Here is a 24,726-nt window from a genome sequence, read left to right as displayed (position 1 = left end):
GCTTCCACCTAAAATGGATGGGTGCTGACTCTGGTTCAGAAAGCAGTTCAACCAGCTAACCCTTGTGAGCACAAAATTCACTGGGTGCATAAGCTGTAGCATCCTAGCTGGGAAGCTAAGCAAGAGATAGTACCTAGGCAGAGACATGCCCAAATCTTTCCCAAGTTCTTGGGGAACCTCAGTAAGTTAGGTGTCCTCTAAGAATGTCTAAATCAGATTACACTGCAGTCCAAACAGTTGTGATGGTATTATGTTTCTGGACATACAAGCTAGTGGTTAGAACTCTCCCTGAATACAGGACATGGTTGGAGATGGCTGGAGAAGGTCTAAACCCACAGCCCTTCTTCCCATAAAACTGTCTTGAATTATGTCCATAAACTGTTGGGAGAATGTGGTTTTCACCTATCCTGATGAAGTTAGGCTGCTGATACACATAATATTGTGGAATTCAGAGAGACAGAAGAAAAGAAATAATTTTAAATCTGTGAAGAAGGACACATTCCTCAGAATGAAGATTCCTGGGTCCTTGTTCTTTTTCAAGTCATGGTAGGTAGATATATTTCTCATTTGGGAATTGTTAGATACAATGTATAAGAACACTGGGTATAAGAAAGAGTAGCAAGGATTATTAGCCAGCTAGCAAATAGCGCTGATAAACCTACATCTGTTGCACAGAAGAAGGAAGTTTTAAGACTTTTTAAAAGATCAAATATGTAATCACAGGTTTGCCCCTGTGTGTGCTAGATTGATTTTTAGATTTCAATTAATTCTTAAAAAAAGAGAGATTGATGGAGAAAATTAAAAATAAATTGTTTGCTTGTGAGTTAACAGTAACACTAATTAGGCTTCCCAACTGTAGAATGTGGATTAAACTCAACTCTTATTTTACCAGTGGGAGTTTGGACACTGATCCACTGGGATATAGCTACAGCAACACAGTCTGAAGAGCTTGTGACTGCATTTATACTTTTGCGCTTAGGCCAAGTGGCAAGGGGTAGCTTGTACAGGGACAGAGCCCTGTAGAGGACTCTGGCTATGCTCACAGTCCATTCACGTGTGATTATGTAATGAAGTTACTATTTTTTGTAAGTTATTGCAAATTAAAATTTCCAGTAGCGCTTGGACTTTAGAAGCTATTTGGTTCTTTCTCCACCTTCTGGAACATTATTTGGGAAGGAAGAGTTTAGCTCCTACTACATCCTGGTGTGCAAGGTGGTGTTCTTCCCTGTACTATGCTAAATTAGCTCAAAGTTTAGCTATACAAAGATGTGATCATGGGATAAGTTATAGTGGGAATGTACATTGTATCATGTACTCTACAGTGAATCTGAAGATGTTAATCTCTCTTCCGTTGAATGGGAAGTCATCTCGAACTACTTCATGTTGGCAAAAAGTGGGGGTGTACACATAGATTGGTACTGTGAAACTGTTCATATCCAACCTACCTCATGCTATATTGCTCCTGAGCTCAGTACCTAATCTTTAGGGTCACCATTTTTGCATATATGTGGAATTAAGCTATTCTACCCAGTTTGTCCGAAATTAAAATTTATCAGAGATTCTACAAATAAGTAAATTGGCAGAAATTAAAACAGGATTAAAAAATGCACAGTAAAGTGATCCTAAGATAAACTGAAGTTTTTTGAATCATCATTTCTGGAAACAGAAGGGAAATCTTATCTCCTTTCACTAGCAAAAGGTATTTTCTCTTTGGCAGCAGTCTGATTTCTGGTCATATGGGGATAGTGTGCAAACCTGGCACCGTCTACTCAGTTATTGATCACCAAAGTTCACTCTCATATGCTCTCTCCACATATGGATGTTGTTCTGCATAGCAGAGCATGCACTTCAGTTGCATTTTGCATTCTGTGTATTGAACTAGGTGTCTTTGGGAACATTCTTTCATAATGTATTTAAAGATGTTCCTTCTGCAGTCTTTCTAAAATAGAAGCAATTTATCATTGCAGACAAATATTTTTCTCAAAAATATTTTTTGTATTTGTGGGATATATTGGATAAAGTTTTGCAATACATTTATCTTTTTATTGAGAAATGTCTTGAGAATGAGGATGTGTTGAGAATGGGTAAACCAGTAACTTTTCATGTGCACTGAGCACTGCATGCAGAATTCAAGTAGGTGGATAAAACATATGAACTGAAATGGAATAAATATGGAATTGCATTTTGAATATAAACAAGGTATGCATATAAATTTGGAAACTCTAATATCAGCAGCCTGGTGACAGTATTCCTCATATTTTCTTCAAGAGCTATGAACAGAAACCTGAGAACAAAGTAGGACTATATCCAGATAATCTGAATTCCATCTGCATATCTAATCGTACCTGGGTTTCTTATTGTCTGGCCTACAAGGCCATATATGTAACAAAAGCACTCAAGTTCTTTAGCACAATTTTGGCCGTCTGAATTTGAGCTAAAGGTACAGTATTTGTGACATTTGCTACCTACAACACGTTCCACATCTTTGTCATGCTCTGCCTGTACTTTTGCTTGAGCCTGCTGCTTTTCTGCTGCTTAGTTTGCCCCTCTCTTTCATTTATTCTTCTCTGACCCCTACCAGTTACCTGTGTGAGCTTCTGCCATGTCTTCTGCCACCTGTGGGATTGCCATCTTGTCTTTACTTATACAAGTAGCTAAATGGAAAGTTTGCATTATAATTAGAAAACAAGATTTCAAATCAGCTTTCAGTACTGGCCATAACTAGCTGAGAGGTGCCTGGGAACAAAAGAAATCCTGAGCAACTGAAAAGTCCGTGTCACAGTTAACAGCGAGTAATTTCCAATGTATTGCAGGCAAATGTATGATCAGAATGAAGAGGAAGAAATGTCCATACTACGAGCACTTAAAAATATCGGTCTGTACAGTTTACATTATACTGACAACCTGACAGATATCTTTTTGTCAGGATATTGGGCAATACACTAAGGAAGGCAAATACAGTAGAATTTCCCACCTTTCTGTACCTAGAATGGCTTTCTTTCTAAAGCACACTGGATTTTGGTACTGGGCATAACCCACATGATGCTGGCAGCAGGGGGCTGCAAGCAGGGCTGAGCGAAAGAACTGCCCAAGTGGGGACCGAGCAGAGGACTCGGGGGGAGTTATGTCTCTGGCAGGACTGTGGCCGCTGAAGGAGCCCATGCCAGAGCAGTGGTGGAAGAAACAAGGAGTCACCAAAGAAAAGGAACCACAACATGCTGACCCCAATCTCCCACACTGCCCACTGCAGGCATAGCGTAGAGGCGGCAAGGGGATTGGAGATGGGAAAGGGGAGAAGCGGCATCTGGAGAGGAGTCCAAGTGTAGTTCTCTAAGTGTTTGTTTGTATGCCAGTTTCTTATTTTTTGGTAGCAGAATCAGTAATTAAAAATTTGTTAGTTGGCCAATAAATTAAGTAAAATTCTCCAACACAAAACCTGTTTTATAGCCAGCAACAGACTTTACAAATCACAGTGTTTCTGGCTATTCTTAAAACATTTGGTACAGTTCTTAATATTAGATTTGCTGAAGTCAGACGAGTCAAACAGCCTTCTCCAATGAGGTGGCCAGCTTGGTGGGCGAGGAGTGAGCAGTGGATGTCATTTACCTCTATTTTAGTAAGGCTTTTGATGCTGTCTCCCATGGCATCCTCATAGACAAAGTATGGGTTAGGTTAGTAGGTAGTGAGGTGGATTGAAAACCGGCTGAGTGGCCGGGCCCAGAGGGTTGTGATCAGCAGCACGAAGTCCAGCTGGAGGCAATTCCCATGTACCCCACGGGTTAGTAGTGGGTCCAGTCCTGTTCAAGGTCTTAATGACCAGGACAGTGAGACAGAGCACACCCTCAGTAAGTCCACAGATGATACAAAACTGGGAGGCATGCATGGTACACCATATTAAAAATGCTTATTATTTAAACCCACAAAATATTTCTTTTTGAAGCAAGATACTACTTTTAAGTGTGCACCATTGTCCAGAGTTGCTTCTTTACCTGAATTCTGAGAGCTTCTCCTACCCCTGTTGCCACAGCTTTCACCAAACTTGACCTTCTGTTTGGGAGCAGCTCATTGCGAACATTTCTTAAGAAATGAATTAATGTAGATCTACCCAATAAAAATTATGTGGAGCTGAATAATTCCATGTTATATCCTTCTTTCACTGACGTTACGTCTTAGAAAAGGAATGGAAAGTGTGCTGCTGGCCAAGTTAATTATCCTACTTTTCCTGAATTTAATGTGTCAAAGTTCTTTTGGTTTCTAACTCAACAAGGAAGAAAATTTATGTAGGTTTGTTTTATTATTATCCTCCTGACCTTCTTCTGACATTGCCTGGAGATTATTTACATGCAGGGAAGGATAGGTACCTTCAAGACTTTGTGCTTTTTTATTGCATGCAAGTCAACTAGATACTAAAATGTGTTACTTTCTACCATCACCAGCAAACTCTCATGGGTCAGTGAGTAGAAAGAAAAACAAACAAAAATCATGCTTCCTAGTAGTGGAACAAGTGCAATAAATAGTTGTTAAACCATCCTGCAAAGATATTATGATCTTCAAATCCATCCTTTATTTGATTTTTGATCATCTTTTTAGTTTTGTCTGGCAGGACAGGTAAGCAGAAATTTGTTTTCATAGCATATAATGAATATAACATTTTATACGTTGTAAGTCTCTGTCTTTATAAGTCTTCTTCCATTCTTTTTCACTAAACATGAGAGTCAACTCCTCTCATCTAATCTCATTTAGCAATTTAAAAGATAGGCATCTAATTTCTATTTGCTGTCTAGGTTCCCCTTACAGTCAGTGCAGCAAGACCTGCGCTAAAGAAAGTAGTATACTTCGTAGCAGGATAGGTTATTTTGCTGTATAGGATGTGGCCTAGTAGGATATCTGAAGTGTTTGAGATAGCTGAGGTGAGTCATTCTTTGATGCCTGTGTGTCCCTTTGTGACTATGATGGGAACCCAGGAGATCACCTCAGACTAGCAGTCCAGCTTCAACACCTTAAGTCTGATAACATGAAGCCCACATGAATTGCTAGTTTTTCATGTCATATTTCACTTTGAGCCAGGAGCTGAGCTCATTACGAGTTTTTCTTTGATACAGTACTTACAGAGTAAGCTCCTGAAAGAAGCAGTCATACCTTCTGTTAATAATTCCTTATTACAGTTGACCTCTGCTGCTGTGGTTTTAAGAAAGGCTGTTCTTGGTTCCCCTCATTTTTATTAGCTAAACTTTTTATTGTACAAGCTGGTAAGAAAAGTAATTAGATTTACCAGAGGTCATTCTTATTTCATAATTCCTTGCAGTTAAAAGCCATAGAGAGCACACTTGAAATGAATTAAAGTTATGGCCTCTTAAAGAAGATACATGACATCTCACTGTAATGTAAACTTTTATGTCCACCAGACATTTATAATATTTTCAAGGATGAGAGCTTTCTTATTTAAAAAAAAAAATTAAAATTGCCCTTCATAGTGCAAATTCTTAGACTAACAATATTTAATATAGAAAATACAAGTTTTCTTATTGTGCTGGTTGTTTCTTTTCAAGCTTCTCATGAATCTATTCCCATCCCCTCCTCCCCCTGCTAATGGCTCCTTTTAGTTGTCTGTCTTTTATATTGAATTTTGAATGAAACTTATAGAAATGTCAGGTTGGTTCCTTTAGGGACTACAGTTGAAATCATCAAGCTCACTTTCATTGTCTCCAGTTGGTGATAAATGGCGATTTTATTTAGCAAGGGATGGTTCTCTTTGAGGTTGGATTGATGGATGAGGCCATAAGAGGTTGAGCTGGCTGACAAGGTTACCCCTACCAGCTGTCTACCCATCCCTACTGCATGAGTGTCTGTGCTGCTTGTCACTCAGCTTTTGAACCACTGCTGTTTACTGTGTAGTTAAGGCAGACTGTAATCGGTGACAGCTTACTTTATTTTAAAACGCTGTGCTGCAAACGGTGGTGGTTCCAAAACTCACTGATGAGCAGCTCAGACATCTGTGCAGTAAAGGCAGGCTGGACAGCTAGGGTGGAAACAGTGTCAGCTGTCCCAAGCAAAGCCAGCCCTTTTTGACATTCCAGAGTCCTTTATTTTGTCTTTGCTTTTTTGTGTGTTTTGTTTTGTTTTATTTCAGGTTATAATCAACCTGCTGTCTAAGGACCCCAGCTTTGAAATGTTTTTGAATGGGAATGCATAAGAACCCCAGTAGTGTTTTGAGATTTCACCACAAAATCCTAAAGTTTTTTTAATTCTTGTCCGTAGGCTGGAGCAAATGTGCTGCTGCAAGATGTTAATGGAAACATTGCACTTGATTATGCCATAGAAGGGACTGAATCTAGCAGCATCCTTCTGATGTACTTGGAAGAAAACGGTAAGTCAGCTCTTCAGCTTCTGGAATGCTTTTATTGAGCGTGACATAAAAATGAAAAGGATGGATACTGATTTGATGTAAGTCAGCACTGAAGCCAGTGGAACTATACTAGTTTGGAGATGAAAGGGAGGAAGATGATTTGGAGTCACAGAAGTTTTCAGTGCGTTTAGATTGGAACAACCAGCAAAGGTTAGTGGCAGTGGTCATTGTCAGATCTCCTCTTGCCCATTCATATGGAGATGCTAGAATGTGAATTCAAAGCAGAAAAACTGCAGTAATGCAGAAGCTTTTAAAACAACTAATTTAACAGTGTGAGGACCAGCTTTCACATTTTGTTTCATTTCACATGAGTTATATATAGCCTCAGAGTATATTTTTTCCAGTGACAGACTGTTAAAAAATAAATCTCTGCAAATCATCTGAATGGAAATGTATATGAAACTTTATCACTTATTCAAAAATATTAGTATTGGTTTTGTTTTGTATTGAGAAAATACTGTATCTAGATTTCTATTATGAAGTATGCTTAATATGTTATAGATGACAGAACCCGTATTGAAAAAAAGGGTTTGTTATTCACCAGTTCTAAACGTAGATAAGGGTTCTGAAGTGAGATTTCTAGCATTGCTTTTGACTATAATAGGTTGCCTTAACATTGTATGTGGCTCATCATAACACTGAGAAAAATGTATTAAGTAGAAATAATGACCATATTTCATTATAATGAAATAATAATGTAAAAATGTGTAATTTCAACATTGCCTCCATATAAGAAATCTATTTTAACATAAACTAGGTTAAGTTATATCTTGTTAATGAACACTTAAAAGAGAAGTTAACTTAGACAGGCAAGGAAATCATGCTCAGTGTCAGGTTCTGTACTGTTAGTCCATAGGACATCCAGTGTATTACACAGGTGTATTTCATAATTTTGCTTCCTTGGTGCCTGGCAATGTCTTCACAGCTCATGAACTCTGGTTTTGGATTTTTCTAATGGCAAGACAGGTATTAGCTTCTAAAAACTTGATTGCCTTGCAAGATGCAGATATTTGGAGTCTAAATGCTCCAAATACTTTGGCTGATGTGTTTAACATGTAGCATACAACAAGCATGTAGCATACGACAAGATGTAGGCTGCTTACTTGCAATTATTAACGCGGATCTATCAGAAAATGCTTCTTCTTTCCTTGGTTTGTCTCTCTCTTTGTTTGGTTGCAAAATGAAATAGATTTGGGAAAAAAAAAAGAAAAGAAAAAGATTTGCTAGTTTCTTGGCAAAGTGTCTACATTGAAGGAATTTATATTGAACAGTGGATTTTTATGACTCTAATGTTATCAGTGTTACCTCTTTTCCAGTAGACAGGGGAGGCACCATTCCTCATTAAAAAATGATTCTGTGAATGTGGGAAGTTTCCAAAGAAAAAAAATAAACATTAGGAAAGTGAGATCTACCTCTGCTAACTTTAGATAGCTAGGCCTGAGCTAATCATCCAGACCTTTTCTTTTGGTCAATAGAGGGAAATAGGAAATGCATGTATCATTTCAGCTCTTCCTAACCTGACTAGGTGAGGAGGACTGACTTCCAGGATGGTTTCTTTCTGCTGACTATTAAGAACTTAAGGTGGCAAGTAGTAGTTTCTCAGTCTTAGTTTTAGACTGTTAGGGTAGATCAATCCTACCCCTTAATTGCAGTACTGCATGAAATCCTGGCCTTTGGGTGATCAATGACAAAATGCCCATCAGCTTTGCTTGGTCTGTTACTATTCTTCTTGTAACAGTAGGCAGCTCAAAGTACCCTTATTTCACACTTAGTTTTTAAAATTTCATTAGTATCTTCTGAAATATTTGTATAGCCTTCCACGGTTAATAGTAATTGAGGAGGGAACCCTTGAAGGAAATACAGCTGTCTGAATAAGTACGAATTACTTTGAATTGCCCAGATGAAAGGTTTCTCTGTGAACTGTTTTTGTGAAGCCCTCATCATTGCAGTAATCCCCATGCACACCTGCACATGCATACCCCAACACAGAGCAATGTCATGGCCAAAAATCTTGTTGTACAAGAGCATTAGCTGATCCTATAGTAAATACCATCTTCAGCCTGTAGTGTTGTGAAACACCCACCTATAGTCTCACCCTTTAAATACAATGTATAAGGCACATTTCCTCATTCTCTGTGCTTCCCTGCATTCCTAAAAGCTTTCCTTAATATTCTCCATTCAGTTGTGCAGCCTGGTTTACAACATTAAGAAGAGATTGCTGTGTAAAATAGACTATACTCTAATCATTGCCTTTAAGTGCAGAGTTCACAGAGGAAAATAAAATCAAGTGCCTTATGGCTCAGCTAACAAGAAAACAAGAAGCTATCAATTTAATTTGATGAAACAAAGTAAGATTGGAACAAGTAGCTTTGATGCTACAGAAAACTTTGTTAATTGTGGACTTTAAAGTTCTTAGGAGTCTTGTGTGTTTATAATTTCTTACACATTTCATCACTGTTGTAGTTCACTGTATCTGTTTAACTGCACTACAGATCTTAGTGAGTGAACTCCCTCTTCATTGTTGAAGGTAACATAATTTACCCTGTGGAAGGCCTGGAGCCATAGGTGATAACAATAGCCTTAGATGCATTTAATGATTTATATATTTAAAAATATTCTTACTTATTTACTGAAGTTAGTTCTCTGAGTTCTGTTTGTAAATGATCTGTTAGGGCACAGGAGTATCTCAAGTGCAAAGTGAAGCTAACCCTCTAGCAAATGCCTGAAAGCTTTCATATATACTTTATTGTTGTTATGGAATATAGCTCATCAGGATGTTACATGGAGATTATATTACTGAAGTCTACATGAAATTATGTGTATTTCATTAAAATAGTCTCTTTTCCTGTATGGAAATGAGCTTTCTCTGATGTTACATTATATTATGTAACTGATGTTACATTGTATACTGAAACTAATTACTGACTGAAGAAAGCAATAAGCAGACCTTACTTACCTAAGAGAAAACAAGTTGAGGTATGTATCCTCTGTATATTAAGAGCATCCTTTGTGTTGGGTAATAATTCTGGTATACTATAAGCTTCATTTAGGATATCCCTAATCAAGAATGGAAGGGAAAATAAAGCATCCAATTTCATATTTAGGAAAGTGGTGGAAATAGCTTAACTGTATGATATTTGATCATGTCCTAGGAGCACTCAGAAGCCTAGTGTGCTCCTGAGCTCCAGGACTTTATTGGGGTTGATTTATCTAAATCGAATGTCTGGTAGTCACTCTATAGCAAACCCTCCTTAGAGCAAAAGAGATGCTTCAAGGGTAGGTATCTGTAATGGGTCATCTGAATTATGATCTGAACTGTGTGATTCTTTACAAGTGCTATGAAGGGAGCCCAGAATGGCTAGCTGAGACACAGAAGTCTGCTACATAGGATGGGATTCAGTTTAGGGATATGATATTTACATTTACAGGTCTATATGTCTATATGTAGGTGCCTATACACTAGCTTTGGTGTCTAATTCCTATTACCATTAGTGGAGTTCTAGGAAATACTGTCACTAGAGAGCAGAAGGGTTATTAATTTGACCAGCCACTAGGAAAACACTGGTAAACACTGTTAAATTTGTTCTGTGCCAAGATATCATTGACTTTGCATGTTATTGGTCTTCTTATTTTGCTATGAAAAGAAAGTTATAACGTTTAAGGACTTTGAAAAATAAGATGGGGAGACCAACTGCTACTGGCCCTGCCAAGGCAAGGCCAACTGAGAGTAGCCCAGGTTACCCAGGGCCATGCTGGGTTGGAGATTCTACGATCTCTCTGGGTTCCCATTCCAGTGCTGAGCCATCTTCATGTCATTATTTTTCTTATTTTCAGTTGAAATTTTCTTTGTTGCAACTTACATCTGTAGCCTCTTCTCCTTTCATTGTTTACCTTCAGGAAGCGTCTCCCTCCAGAGGTGAAATGAAAATATTAGGAACTGTAAAAAGTGGTTTTTTTTTTCACTACTTGTCCTGTTTTATTCTGAACCTGGTTGATTATTGGAATCATCGAGAAAGTCCACCTGGCACCTTCCGTAAGCTTTATTTAGATTAATATCAGTTTTATGTTTTAAGGCAAAGCTTTTGTTATATTAATGCCATTTTAAAAATATCAAACTTTAAATGACTGCTAGAGTGTTCTCTCTGTTTTTAGAGGCAGAATGTTCTACTCTAGAAGTGTGTCAGTGAAACTCCGATTATGGCATATGATCCTTATGTTTCCTCCTTTTCCTTTAGGCTGTTTTAAATATTTAATGCTTTGAAGAATGTAACATTTTTGTTTACTTCCTTTCTTGGTATTTAGTTGCATAGTGGATTAGATGACTCAGATATAAACTACAGAGGAGTGACAGATATTTTTTGGTTCTGTATTTGGCAAGTGACAGGAGGTGACACATTCACTGTGTAATTTGTTTCCAAAAAAGAGGTGTTCCCTTTTGTCCTCCAAGATCTCAGGCTTCAGCTTTTAGTAGGATAACTGTGCATTCCAAGAACATCAGCCTTGTTATTTAATCTGAGAAAACAGTATCTGGATCTTCTTTTTTTTTAAGAGCTGTCTAAGTATCCTACACATCTGAAAGCAAAATAATATCTTTCTTGTCTATTGTATAGTGGGAGTTTGTGCACTAGGAGAGTATTACAAAAACAAAAGAAAACCATCTGCTGTGATTTTTTTTTTTTTTTAAGAATGACTATATTTAAATAACATACCTACATGAAGGTATAGATGGCTTTTCTTTTTCTACTATGACACAGGTACAGAAAAAAAATGGTTATTGCTTTTTTACAAAGTATTCTTTTTGTTTTTAACAATTCACTTTCTGTGGGGTAAATGAATTTAAAATAGCTGGTTAAAGGTTATTGACCTTTGATGGTAATAGAGATTTCATGTACTTAATCAAAATCTTTAATAGTATTCCAAGCTGTGTGAATAATGGTTCTGTTTTGTTCTCTGAATATTAAGGGGATCATATTCAGGTGCCTCAGAAAACTGTATATAGAGCCAAAATAATGTGCAAGTCCTATCCATTTAGGTAGTTTTTTATGGTATAAATTAGTTAAAATATTGTTCAGATTTCACAAAAATAGATCATGGTTTATTAAATTCTTACTAGCAAATGGATTAAGTCTTACTTTTCAGCTGCAAAGTAGAAGGGATAAATTTCTTTTTCTGCCCTGCAGTAGTAGGTAGAATCAAAAAAATAGAAGCTAAGGGTTAGTACAGAATCCTACACTGAAGACAGTGTTTAACATTAGCCAGAAACAGTCAACTCATAAATTACTACAGTAAGGAGAATTTCCCTGAAGCCAACAGTTAACAACATAAGGGAAATAACATGTGCAGGAAAAGCTGATTCAAAAAAGTAGTGGGCAAAGGATTAAGGAAACATTTACTGTAAGACTGACATTATACAGTAATCTAGAATGTGATACAACGATACAACCAAAAAATTATTTTGGTTTAAAATTTAAAGTAATTTGAAATTATTCATAAAATATGGTGTGGTGGATTAGTCTTGGCTAAAAGCCAAAATCCCACCTAGCTGCTCACTCACTCCCCCTCCTGAGCAGGACAGAGGGAGAAAATAGGATGGGGAAGCTCATGGGTTGAGATAAAGACAGAGAGATTGCTTACCAGTTACTGTCACAGACAAAACAGGCTCGACTTGGGGAAAATTGCCAATTGGAATAGATTCAGGTAATGAGAAACAGAAAGACAAACATTAAAACAACACCTTGCCTTCCCCTTTCCCAGGCTTGACTTCACTCCTTCTACCCCTGCAAGCTGTGCCAGGGGGTGGGGAAGCTACAGTCAGTACATAGCAGTTTCTCCCTGCCACTTCGTCCTCTTCACACTTTTCCTCTGCTCCAGCGTGGGTTTTTCACAGGTACACAGTTCCTTCAGGAATGTCCATCTGCTTCGTCATGGGTCCTCCATGGGCTGCAGGGAATCTCTGCTCTGACACCTGAAGCACCTCCTCCCCCTCCTTCTTCTCTGATCTTGGTGTTCCCTCAGCTTTTTCTCCCTCTTTTTGTTCCCTCTTTGTCTCTCTGTCCACTGTTTTCTGCCCTTCCTTAAATGTGTTTTCACAGAGATGCCACACTTGGCTGACAGGCTAAGCTGTGTCCTGTGGTGGGTCTGCTGGAGCTGACTAGAATCGTCTGTGGTTCACACGGGACAGGCCCTGGCCTCTTTCCACAGAAGCCACCCCAGCAGCCCCACAACTGCCAACACCTGGACAATACATCTGGTCATGTGTTTCTCAACGCTCTAGCACTTTTTATGAGAATAAGATCAAAATGAAAATCCTAGTTATGTGTATTTTTCATCAGTTTTGATTGTTATTAATTAAAAAAGTGTTCAGAACTTGTACACCAAAATGTTCTAACTCTGAGGTTGTGCTACAGAAACCCTTAAAAAGATCTAGTCATCCAACAAGGGGGAAAAAAATCATATACTGTTTCTTCAGTGCATTCAAGAAAATAAATTTATATAGATCAATATCATTTCAGAAAAGTACTGCTCTAGACTTTCATATTTAAAACTATGAAAGGCTTTTCATAGACATTAAGGAATTATTGCTAACATACTACAATAAGGACTGACTAAAATGTCAACACATACAGATTGTTAGCACTGAAGATCAGTGAACTTAAGCTAAAGCTAAATCCCCTGATATATTTTCTATTTTAGAACCATATGCAACGTGATCTTGATTTCTGCTTACAAATTTTCTATTAATAATATTGATGCAGTAGGTTAACAGAAAACAGGCAACCAAAACTAAACAGCCTCAGGGTGGTTCAAAGACTTTTCACTCTGATTCTTGCTGATTGGGAACCACCTACCCATAAGATTATCACACACAAAAAATCTGTCTATTTTCTGCAGAGAGCTTGATTAATTGATGATAGGGGTTAGGTGACGGTGTTGCCAGTGAGAACAGGGGACCAAATGATATGTTTCAGTAGGTCCCTTCAAGTCCTAAAAATGAAGCACACAGAAAATGTGACGCATTGAAAATGTTGTGGTTGAAAATGCTCATCTGTCTTCCTTTGGCCTTTGTGTTTTCTAATACAAGCTTGAATAAGCTACCTTAATTTTTATATTTTCTAACTCTTGGGGAACTAACTTTGAAGTCTTAGACTTCTCTTAATATTCGTGTATTTCCAGCATGCAAATGTGTGAGCGTTTAAAAGTGAATTAAAGAAAAAAGGCCATCATATGGAAACACTTTGTTACCCATATGTTTCTATCAAAGGGAAAACCTTTAAACTCACTGTGCAGACTTTTGGCACTTGAATTAACATTTTAAGTTATAGCCAGTAGTTTATGATCTACTTTGTAACTGATGCTAGAAGGAAAACAGGCATCTCCTTGACTAATAAGCTTTGCAAAGATTTGAAAAAAGATTGTGAAGAACATCAGAAACTGGGGATGCCCTTTTAGTATCCTTTCAAACAACTTGCTGATGAAAAATCTAATTCTGTTACCATCAGAAATAAATTATCATTTTTTATGGAATTCCTAAAACTATAACCTTTAGCAAATTAGAAAAAAAAATTCTCAGTGCCCAGAGTGCACCCACGGGCCCTGCGACCTGTCCCCCCACTCCCAGGGGCTTGGCTGCCTGTGCTCAAAGCCAGCTCTGATATGGTATAGCCGTGTAACCTGGGAGCACTCAGCTAAGAGAAGAGCTAAGTTGTGAGGCAGAGCTGGGAGGAGCCTTGTCATGATCTTTCACCCATCCTTTGGCTCAGGAACAACATTTAGGCTCAGGTCCTTGCCCTTGGTCCTTGCTTGAGGTATGCCTATGCCCAGCCACGAACCTTGCTGATCCTGACCCTGAACCACTGACGACTTTCTGGCTTCACCAGATTTGTCTGGATTTGTTGCTACAGGCTTTTCTGGCAATCACAGGACTGTCAGTTGGCCCTGATTCCCATCACCAGACCTGCTTGATTTTCTTGTTTGGGTACTGTGGGGCTGTGCCCTGGACAGCAAGGACAGTGCTCTGCCTGCCCTGTGTTCACCTTCAGCTCCTGGCTCCCTGACACATGTTGAGTAGCCTGCTTTTACTGTGCTCTCACAAAAACATCCAACCATAACATATTAAGAACTTGCAGAGAAATCCTGAGTATAGAAATACTGTATGTGATGAGCTCATTTCAGACATGATGCTTATCACAAGTAACCAGAGACAATGATACACTTGTTTTGCTTCTGTGTTCTGGTATTAATTTTACAAATAAAATAATAAACCTGCAAGACATATCCACAGATGAATGCTTTAGTATTAAGCCTTGAGATTGTGCCAGTCTGTTAAAATAAATAACAAAAATTATTTTTGTTTTCATACAAGTTAAGAAGAGTCAGACCTTACTTTTAGCTGGTAAGGGTCATCAACATCCTATTATAGAAGAGAGAGGGGAAAAAAAATCATGTTTCACTAGAGTGGGAGAATTGTCATTCTGACGTCTACATGAGGAGGAGATGGGAATTTCATTTCTAATAGCATTTTCAGACTAGAAGGAAATAAACTAAACATCCTTCACTAAGTATATGTAATGATATTGTTGAAGGCAAAGAGGTAAAACCCAACAACCCCACTCAGTCGGTACTTCTGCAGTGAATTAGAGCTGTAGGCCTCAGTAGTTTTGAAGTACGCATTCTTTTGCAGATACTGAAAGTATTGGCTTCCCTTCTCACATAATAAATGTTGCTGAAATGTATCTGTTCATATGCTGACCTTTGAAAATCAGATGCACATAATGCCAAGTGATATGCACAAGGGCTACTGAACAATGTAATTTAACAAAAATAATGCTCTTTACAAAGCTATCTAGTAAGCAGCCAGAAAAGTCCTTCTAAAACTTTAAGCAAATAAAGCTGGATAAAGTAACAACTACGCCTGAATATTTCATGAATGAAAATTAATATTTCAAGAATGGTACCATGACTTTTTTTTCCTCATTGATTGTTTGCGAACATGTCTGCCCTATACTATGCTGCACAAGAGAAAAATATAAATTCTAAACCATGATGTCCCCAGAATTACAGAAGAGTGCAGGCAGGCTCATCACACTTGGGGTGAAAAGAGCCTTGCTGCATTTACAGCTCTGTGCAGGAAGGGCAGATATAGACAGGATGAGAGAAGACTTAAGATGAGAGAAGAGATTGGCTTCTGAAAGCTGTTGCAAGTTTTTAATGTACATTTGTGTTTGCAAGATGATGCAAGATGATATTGACCTCTCCTAAAGACTGTTAAACCTCTTGGAGAATGAGATGTGCAAGTTACAGAAAGAGTGGCTGCTGGGTGTGTATGATGGGTATTTCCCAGAGTGCTTGAGTGCTTTGCTCTGTACTGCTCACAGGAACGAGTGTTCCCCTTGCAGATGGAGAGACTTCTTACTACTGGACATTTCTGAGGAAAATATTTTTATAGCAATTCTCAGTTCTGTTTGCCGTGTATTTCTTTACCAGTGCAACTTTTTGAAATTTACTTTCCCTCTTTTTATCCAAGGTTTTTACATTCAATTGGGTTGTCAGTTCTATAACCATATGCCAGAGACAGTGAGACAGCCAAAGCACATGAAATGGCCTTGTCAGGTGTTTTTCTTAAACAGTGAGAAGTAATATATTTTGTAGCTTTTAGGTTATGCTCCTGTCTGTCATCAGCACTAATACTCATCACCAAATGCTGTGCCCTGCAGGGTCACTAATGTTTTAACTGTTCCTTCTCCATCTCATCTCCTGCAGAATTTGTGAGCGTGTAGCTCTTGTTCTGATTTTATAGGGTATTTGGAGCATATTTTCCATCCTATGCCTTTCTTTTTGACTTTCCATTTTTTATAATGTGAATCTGTTCCCATAGTACATGCCAATTGGGTTTTCTTCCTCTATTTATTCATGCTGGCTGTCGTCCCATTTCAGCTGAATATCTAAACCATGTTTCCCCTTTGAAAAGCAAAGTGAAGGTCATTCTTTGATTCAGGCAGCAAGAGTTACTTACTGTATGAGTAACATTTTGTTGTTCCATCTAAACTCATGAAAAGTGTCACTCCCTGGGGAGGGAGAGCAGACTCTCCAGAATTACAAACTTGATTAAGGGAAGGCAGTTACTGACCAGGTCTCCTTGTTTGAGCCCCAGAGAACGATACATGTGCACACTTGGTAAAGCTGCTTCTCAGCTCCCCGCCAGAGATGCCTTCACTCTGAAGCCTAACAGTTCCCAAGTTCTTGGAATTCAAAACTCTGCAATTCTAAGATTGCAATTTAGATTTTTTCATGCTTTCATTCTATTTTCTATAAAGGCAAAGTAAGGGAATCTCTGTTGTTTCTGTAACATTTTCAAAATTCCTTTGGACATTTAAAAAAAGAAGCTTGTGGAACACGTCACTGTGGTAGCTCACTTGCCAGGCTGTTTACTGCTATTTGTTTAATGAAATGTGTATCATTCCTTTATATAACCATTAGCTTGAAACCAGTAAAGCCATCTTGAGATTCACATAGACTGTGCCTTTTGTTGCTCTGTAGCATTGTTTATGCATTTTCTCTGAGCTGATGGGTATAATTATATTTGTGATAGAACATATATAACAGTTGATGCAGCTGAACTCTATTCTTGCTTCCTCCTTCAGCATGAGCAAAGTTAATCTTTCAACAGCCAGGGTTTTGGGGCTCCATACAGGACGCGCCAAGGTTCTATAAAATGCAATTTACAAGGTGTATGGATCAATATTTCACTGTTAGTATAAGAATGTACTGATAAGTTAATTCTCTGACCATGCTGAACGTAAGTCAGTAGTAAATTGCTAAAAAAGACTGAGTGGACTCAGCTGGCCTCTGCCCTCAACCTGTAGCCATTACTGTAATTTACATGAAACATGATGAACGAAACAACCTGATAATAACTGTTTCCCTCTCAGTCTTTTTTTTCTTTTCTTCCTGGGGAAAGTCAGAAACTGGTATTTCTAATTTGTGGTTTGTGAACTTAGTTTCCATTTTTGAGTGTTTAGGGTATTATTCACACACAAAAGAGGTAGTACATTAATTTCCACCTGTTGCCTCTCTCCTTGAAAAACAAAACTTATTCTAATTGTTTACTGGAGACATCAAGAGGAAGAAAAAAATTGACATAAATTCTGTCAGTACTACTTAAAAATGGCCTTCTTCATCAGGTTTAAAATGATAAATATATTTTTCAACTTTAATCTTTCTTACCTGACAACACTAGAAAGAGCTTTCTCATGACCAGTCAAGTTTTGTTTCAGATGCTCAGTCTGTCTATGTAATGTGTTTAAAAAGTGAAGTCAATGCTGCAAATGATAACTAATTTGGGGTGTATATAGCCCTTCACATCACATAGTGTTTTGGAAATTTAAACTTACAAGTTTGAGAGAGTTCTGTCACTGGCACAAGAATGTTACAGTATCCATTTACTGTTGCAAAAAGCAGGAAATAGGCAGAAACAGAAAGAAAAAAAGATATTTAATTGATGCCATGTGGCACCAGTAATCTGTAAATGTCATCAGGTAGTTTTAAGTCATTACTGTGAAATGTGATGCAAGCATAAAAACTTCAGTTCTGACAAAATGAATACGTTGATTGTCAGGAGATACTCAGAACATCATATGAAATCTGCATTGTGTACCAATCTAGCAACTGTCAGGCAATAGGATGACAGCTCATTCTGCTTTTGGGTGGTTATCTAATTTAAGCTATCCATGTCATATATATATATGTATACATCTGAATTGCATTTATGTAAAAGATCACAGGTTTTAGTCTAGATATAAAAAACATCTCATTTTCTCCAGCTTAAGTTTATATTTGTGTTTTATATTTGGTGTCATTTAGTATCATTTAGGTGACAGGTGTGAAAATATAAGAATAAGTAAACGTGGCCAGCAAGACAGTGTTCACACTCCGAAGACTTCACCTCAGAGCTGAAACTCTTAGAAGTGCTGCAGGCAAATAAAATTCAGAACATAAAGCAGTGTGTAGAGTAGCTTGTTAGAGAAAGAAAATGAATGGGATTCTTTGCTGAACTACGTATGGTACACCCATTTATATGAGTTCCAGGGTGGATTAAAACTAAGAGACTCAAAATATGCTTTTACTCTGAAACATGTTTCAATTGTTTTAGTAATGTAAAAAACTGCAAGAATTATTGAAGATAAAATATAAAATGAATTGTTCAAGCAAAAATATTTAAGTTAAATACATATGAATTAAATTAATTTATTATTTGTCACTTTTCAGCTCACTGACATATGTGGAAGAGAACCAAGAAATTATTTATTCATATGGGTTTTGTTATGTCATGGCCAGGGCAGAGAGGAAGGATTTTTATACTCAAGTTACATTTTCTATGTATGGATGTAAGTGACCACGTGAAGGAGCACGTGGAGCAGAAGAATCAAGCCCTGAATTTTGGTTAGATTTTCCAATCAAGCCACAGCCAGTTGCTAATTCAACCACTTAGCAATTTTGTTGTACCCTCTGTTGCTAATTTTAAATCTCTTCAGACTGGAGGCCATGCTTTCTTTTGGTTATAGACTGCCTTGCTTATCTTCCTTTTAAAGCTGTACTTTGACAACTGTTTCTTTCAGTAGCAATGCTGACACAAGCAATCCCGCACCCTTCATTCCTTTCATCCCCTCCCATTTGTTGCTGCCTCCATACCGCATTTTCTCTTGGTTTATGGGGCCTTGCAATGATCTAGGCTCAGCTGGAGAACTAATCCTGCTTAAAAATAACCCAGGCAGATAACAAAGTGTTGAGTTGTAATGTCATTTGTTTAACTTCACAATCTCTCAAGCAGCTGAGCCGACAGATTTGAGGGGCTGGTCTGGGGACTGTGATGTATACACAGGGTTGAAAGAATGTGGCCAAAAATAATTTTAATTAAATAAGAACCAAAGTCCTGAGTGGCTTCCTTAGAGTGTTTAATTCTTTTCCCATTCACAGCTATTTTCACAATCCCAGTGGATTTAATGATATTACAACTGCTTTCCCTACTACTGCTCTTGCCAGTCAGTAGGGGATCAGGCCCATTTATTTGATATTGCTGACTGGCATTAAATCATCCGTGTAGTGACTGATGAATAAAATCATGAGTAAACTTGTTGGTAAATATAACTAAGTAAATATGTTCTATAAATGTACACTGAAGTCTAATTAAATGTTGATTAAGCTTTGACAAACCCAGAAAACAAAATCATATATCTGTTCTTTATTGATGAATGAAATAGCAGAAGGTTTTAGCCTTTTCTTTTTTCCAGGTGTAGAGCTGAATTCACTGCGCCAAATGAAGATACAGAGACCTATGACAATGCTTACAGATGTCCAACAGCTTATATCAAGTGGAGGAAGTGTGAATCAAAAGAATGATGAAGGAGTTACCCTGGTGAGTGGAAATATGTAATCATCCTCCTGTGAATATGCATGTACTGCAGCTGCCTACTGGTGAGCATGTTTGCAAGGCAATTCTCTAAGAGTAGAAATGAGGGAATGCAAGATTTTAGTTCTCATCTGGCCTTTTGAAAATAGATATATGTCAATGCCATGCATAGTACAGATTTTAAAATAAGCTAGTGCAACATCTGTGCCTTAATGACAGCTTTCTTGCTGTTAGCCACTGAATATGCAACACAAAAATTAATAGTAAAAAAAAAATATTGGCACTGTAGTTTAGAACTGCAGCAGATACTTACGGTCTCTGACATTCCGTGTAAAAGAGGGCCTGAAACTTCACTCAGTTATTCCTGTTTTAGGATCATATCTTCTGGCTGAACCAGGCTAAAACACTGTTTCATGAAGGTATCCCATCTTGATTCAGTGTAATGAAGCATCCACCATATCAGTGGATAAGTGTTCCATCTTCCAAATTTGCATGTTACTTGTAGTCACTGGGTCTCATTATACTTTTTTCTGATAGTAGAGCTTCTATCCCTTTGTTTTTTCAGGATCACTACTTCAGCGGTGAAATAATTAAAAAATTAATGTAATAAAATAATTAAAAATTTAATGTATTTTTCCCTAGATAGCATATCTGTGGGATGTTCTCTTTACATATAAAATCTTCAACATCATTATCAATCAGTAAATGGTCATCAGCAGCATTAAGATATTGAATAACTTTTTAAAATTCTTTTGTGTTTTTCTGCAAATACTGTACTAAAATAATCAGAAAGGCATGTATTACTGAACTTCATTATTCTTATTATTTCAGCATTTATGCTGAATTACATTGCATGATAGTGAATTAATACACTGAATCACTAGTATTTAATTCCATATTTTAATACCTGTGGAGTGTTTAAACTATAACTGAAAAGTGAGCAGCCTCATACCTGGGGTTGTTGAATCCAGCCACTGGCTCTGTCTATACAGAAAGCTATGACTTTTGGGGTGGCCACCCCAAGGCAGTTAATGGTAGTTAAAAACAGGAGGGAAGCAGGGGAGTGGTGGGAAGAAACAACACAACTTTTAGTTTAATTCATAAAAGCATTAATTTAACTTTCAGTTTTCTGATACATTTAAGCTAAGCCGCTAAATCACAGTGAAATGCGAAGTTGTTTCTATTGTACTTTACTCCTATTGCTGCTTTAGTCTGAATTGGCTTGGTTAAATTGAGTTATGAACTTACCTAACTATCATTGTGTAAAACCTTTTCTGTAGTTAGCTGGAATAGTTGAAATGCATGTCTGAAATGTGTTTAACAGTACTGCAGATACTAGGAGAAAAGCATTGTGGATAGTTTGGTTTTCGTTATTTGCTTGGTGGGATGTGGACAAAGGGGACATTTTTTGCATGAACAGTTTTTATGTTGAACTTTGATTTTTTGCACTTCTTTCATAGTCTTGCAACAACTAGCTACAGAGTGGATCATTTTGCTTTTGTTTGAGATTTCTATTATGTGAAACTTTTGTCTGACAAACTGGTGGGAAATCCGGAATTTGTTAAACTGCTCTGTCTCTATTCACGGGTGTGGAGTCAGCCAGTCTGTGATAGCTGTATGTGTATCAAAGGGTTCTGGGAATAGTTTTTTGTTGCTCTACATCTATCTGTACAGAGAAAACAACAAATATCTCAGTTGTAAGTAGCAAATGAGATTTGTTTTCTCTTGATATAATATATCTAAGTCCATGTGTAAGTTAAGATGAATCAGGCAAAAAATTGATGCCATAAATGTATAAAAGCACGCATTCTCATAGATTTATAGCACATACATATGTGTACATGCAATACAGACACAGAATGATATATGGCAAAATTATTTTTTCTGCTAAATTCTCCTGTAATAACTTTTTCTTTGAAAGATTTCAGTCATAAAATATTTCCTTTGTCCTGTGAGCTTTTAAACTACTTTAAAATAGCACTTGTCAAATTGATGTCTGAATAGAAAATGTAATTTCTTCTGTTAAAACAGAAGAAAAGCTGAAGCTATGTCAAATTATAGGAAAATTCAGAATTTTTTGTACATTTAAAATTAGAACATTTATAGCATACAGAATTGGTGTTCTGCCCTCAGGGCAGGGGTGTTCTGCCTCCTTTCCAGGGGAAGATTTTTGACAAGCTATAATGTGTTTCATCCCTCTGCATCAGGGATGTTCATAGAGAAAACTATGCATACTCTGCAGGTGTGGCTGAAACAGAAATAACAAATAAGGCAAATAATATCCTGGACTCTGTTTTTGGTGTCTCCTATGCTTATAGTGACTTTGGAACTACACAGTTCTAGTAACAGGTTTATTGCAAGACCTTTTTCTTGCCATTAGCCATTCCTTTCAATCCTCAGAAAAATAGTCTCTTCGGCTAACATTGCTTCAAGGGAAGAAAATCATGTAGTTGGGCTACATGATGTGGGGATACAGGTTACCACCTATAATCTCAGTTTTCCATTTCCGCAATCTTCCTGAGCCCTGTATTACTGACCGTCATGAGAACTGACTCCTTCTAACCAGGGATGAGCAATTATATTGTGCCAATTCCCAAATGCAAATTTTCTCCCCTTTGCTCCCAGAAGTGGAGGGAATGTTTGAAATCATAGCAGAGAACCATGAGAAACACCACTAAACTAACCTGGATCAATCTGGTCGTGTGAAGTATGTGCCTCAACATACAATTAAGTATCTAGGGAAGAAGTGCAAGTAAAAGAAATGAAATCTCTGTGGTTCAAAACTGAGAAAGTATTTTTTGTGACTGATTTTGTGCTGCAAACTCAATGTGCTTGGTTTGATTAGGTGTTAATTCATTTTGGAGTAAAGTAGCGTCAGCTTACATCTGGGATATTTGAATGGCCACAAAAGAAAATTAGGTCTAGGCTACGCTCTGCTGAAATGTGTGAATCTGCCTGGGCTCATGAAATTTGTGAATATGTTTGAAAGGACGTTTGCTTGAAATTGTATGAAAAGTATCTAGTGAGACTAGATGGTTTAAATAGTTCTCGATAAGCTAACATTCTTATTTTTTGGTGGGTTTTGTTTATAAATGTTAAAAAAGATTCCACAGCTGTTTTCTAGTCTGTTGTTATCGCTTGTATATTTTGTATTTGTCGTTATCGTGATTCAGCCAGTTAGGTCTGTGGGGCAATCAAGATACGCAGTAGCACCTCACCGGCTTTTCTGAGTTCTTTAAACTATTAAGATACTTTTATATTGCAGCTGCATGTGGCCTGTGCTAATGGATACAAGAATGTTGCATCTCTGATACTAGATCATGGGGCCGATCTCAATGTAGTGGATAATCAGTACTGGACACCTCTACATTTAGCTGCAAAGTATGGACAGGTAAAGCACGATTTTTTCACATGCTTCTCTTTTCTTTGTGGTAGTCTTCTGTAGCAATAGCAAATACTTTCAAGTCAGGGAGACTATTCTGGTTTTAATGTGAAAAGCTGACACATTTCTCTACTACAGGTGGCATCTCAAATGACAGAGATCATTTGAGAATAGGCATTGTAAAGCTATCAACCCAATACAGTTTATTAAAATCAATCTACCATCAACAGCAGTTTATCTCCAGCAAAAATTAAATTTGCACTGAAATTTGAAAGGGAGCCAAAATAAGCACTTTTGTCTGTTATTTTCTTATAGTCTGATGTCAAACTCTTATTTTTAGCTAACTTTTTTGCGGTGTATATCTCTGTGAATGAATGTTCAGGATCCACTTAACACAGTAGTTGCATTCAAAGTTTTACAGTCACTGAGTTGTGGAAGGGTACCCTGGGTTTGGGATTTGAAGGCCATGCCTAAACATGATTTGTGCCTCTTAACATCCCACCTTTTCACATTTCTTCATCCTCACTCTCCCAGGACATGCTCAGTGCACCTTTGTTATAGTCTGACCACTTCAGGAGGGCTCCCCACAGCTCCCACTGACCCACCTCATGGCTCACAAATCACTACTTACCCACAGCTACCTTCCAGAAACCTCTCTGATGCATCCTAGCTCAGCCTCCCACGTTCCTGCCCTTTCTCCTGTCAGGCCTCTGCTGCAGCTCCTGGAAAACTTGTCCCTTCCTATCTTTGTTTTCCACCAGGAGGGGCTGGACCTCCTCTGCCCCACGCACAAGACAGCTTGCTGGTGTTGCTCTGAATACAAATTGCTTTCTTCTGTTCAGATTCCTTCTGATGGCAGGGATATCCTTTCTGACACTGTGGATGTAGGTATACTGAGTTAGTCAGAAATGCTATGAATTGTAGCTGTCAAGCCATTCCTCTGTTTCTTAGGTAGTTTGCCATCTCGTAATGCTTATTTGTATTGCCATCAACCAGACTTTTAAACACAACTCAGAATGGCAAAAAGTTGTTGATCCTAAACAGGACTCTGTTTGGTTTTCTTTTTTTATTTTCTAATAAATATAAATAAAAATCCTCATGGACTTCTGCTGGAGTATGAACTCCATACTTAGATAATCTTAATTCTGTTTCTGATCTCACTGGAGACAATCCCATTCAGTTACCTGAGTCTCTAGCCAATGATTGAGGAGAACTAGGATTTTTGTTCCTGTCTGTTTCTGGTATCTCAGTTGCTTTTTGATACTCATGTGAGTAAACACCTGTTGTGGTGGGTTGACCCTGGCTTGACGCCAGGTGCCCACCAAAGGGGCTCTATCACTGCCCTCCTCAGCTGGGCAGGGGAGAGAAAATATAACTGAAAGGCTTATGGGTCGAGATAAGGACAGGGAGAGATCACTCACCAATCACCACCACAGACAAAACAGACTCGACTTGGGGAAATTAGTTTATTACCAATCAAATCAGAGTAGGATAATGAGAAATAAAAACCAAATCTTCAAACACCTTCCCCAC

At 37.8% G+C, this 24,726-nt stretch overlaps 1 protein-coding gene across 2 annotated transcripts in view; it reads left to right on the top strand.

Annotated features, from left to right (window-relative positions):
- Positions 1-24,726, top strand: part of MYO16 (myosin XVI) — a 400,031-nt gene that overhangs the window by 161,602 nt on the left and 213,703 nt on the right. For both annotated transcript variants that reach the window (XM_072849888.1, XM_072849887.1), the window contains exons 5-7: positions 6,259-6,367; positions 19,693-19,817; positions 23,077-23,202. In XM_072849888.1, coding sequence (XP_072705989.1) covers positions 6,259-6,367; positions 19,693-19,817; positions 23,077-23,202 — 360 coding nt within the window. The remainder of the gene's footprint in view (positions 1-6,258; positions 6,368-19,692; positions 19,818-23,076; positions 23,203-24,726) is intronic.

This window comes from Ciconia boyciana, chromosome 1, assembly GCF_034638445.1.
Source record: "Ciconia boyciana chromosome 1, ASM3463844v1, whole genome shotgun sequence".
Taxonomy (NCBI): domain Eukaryota; kingdom Metazoa; phylum Chordata; class Aves; order Ciconiiformes; family Ciconiidae; genus Ciconia; species Ciconia boyciana.
This window is presented reverse-complemented; position numbering and strand designations above follow the sequence as displayed.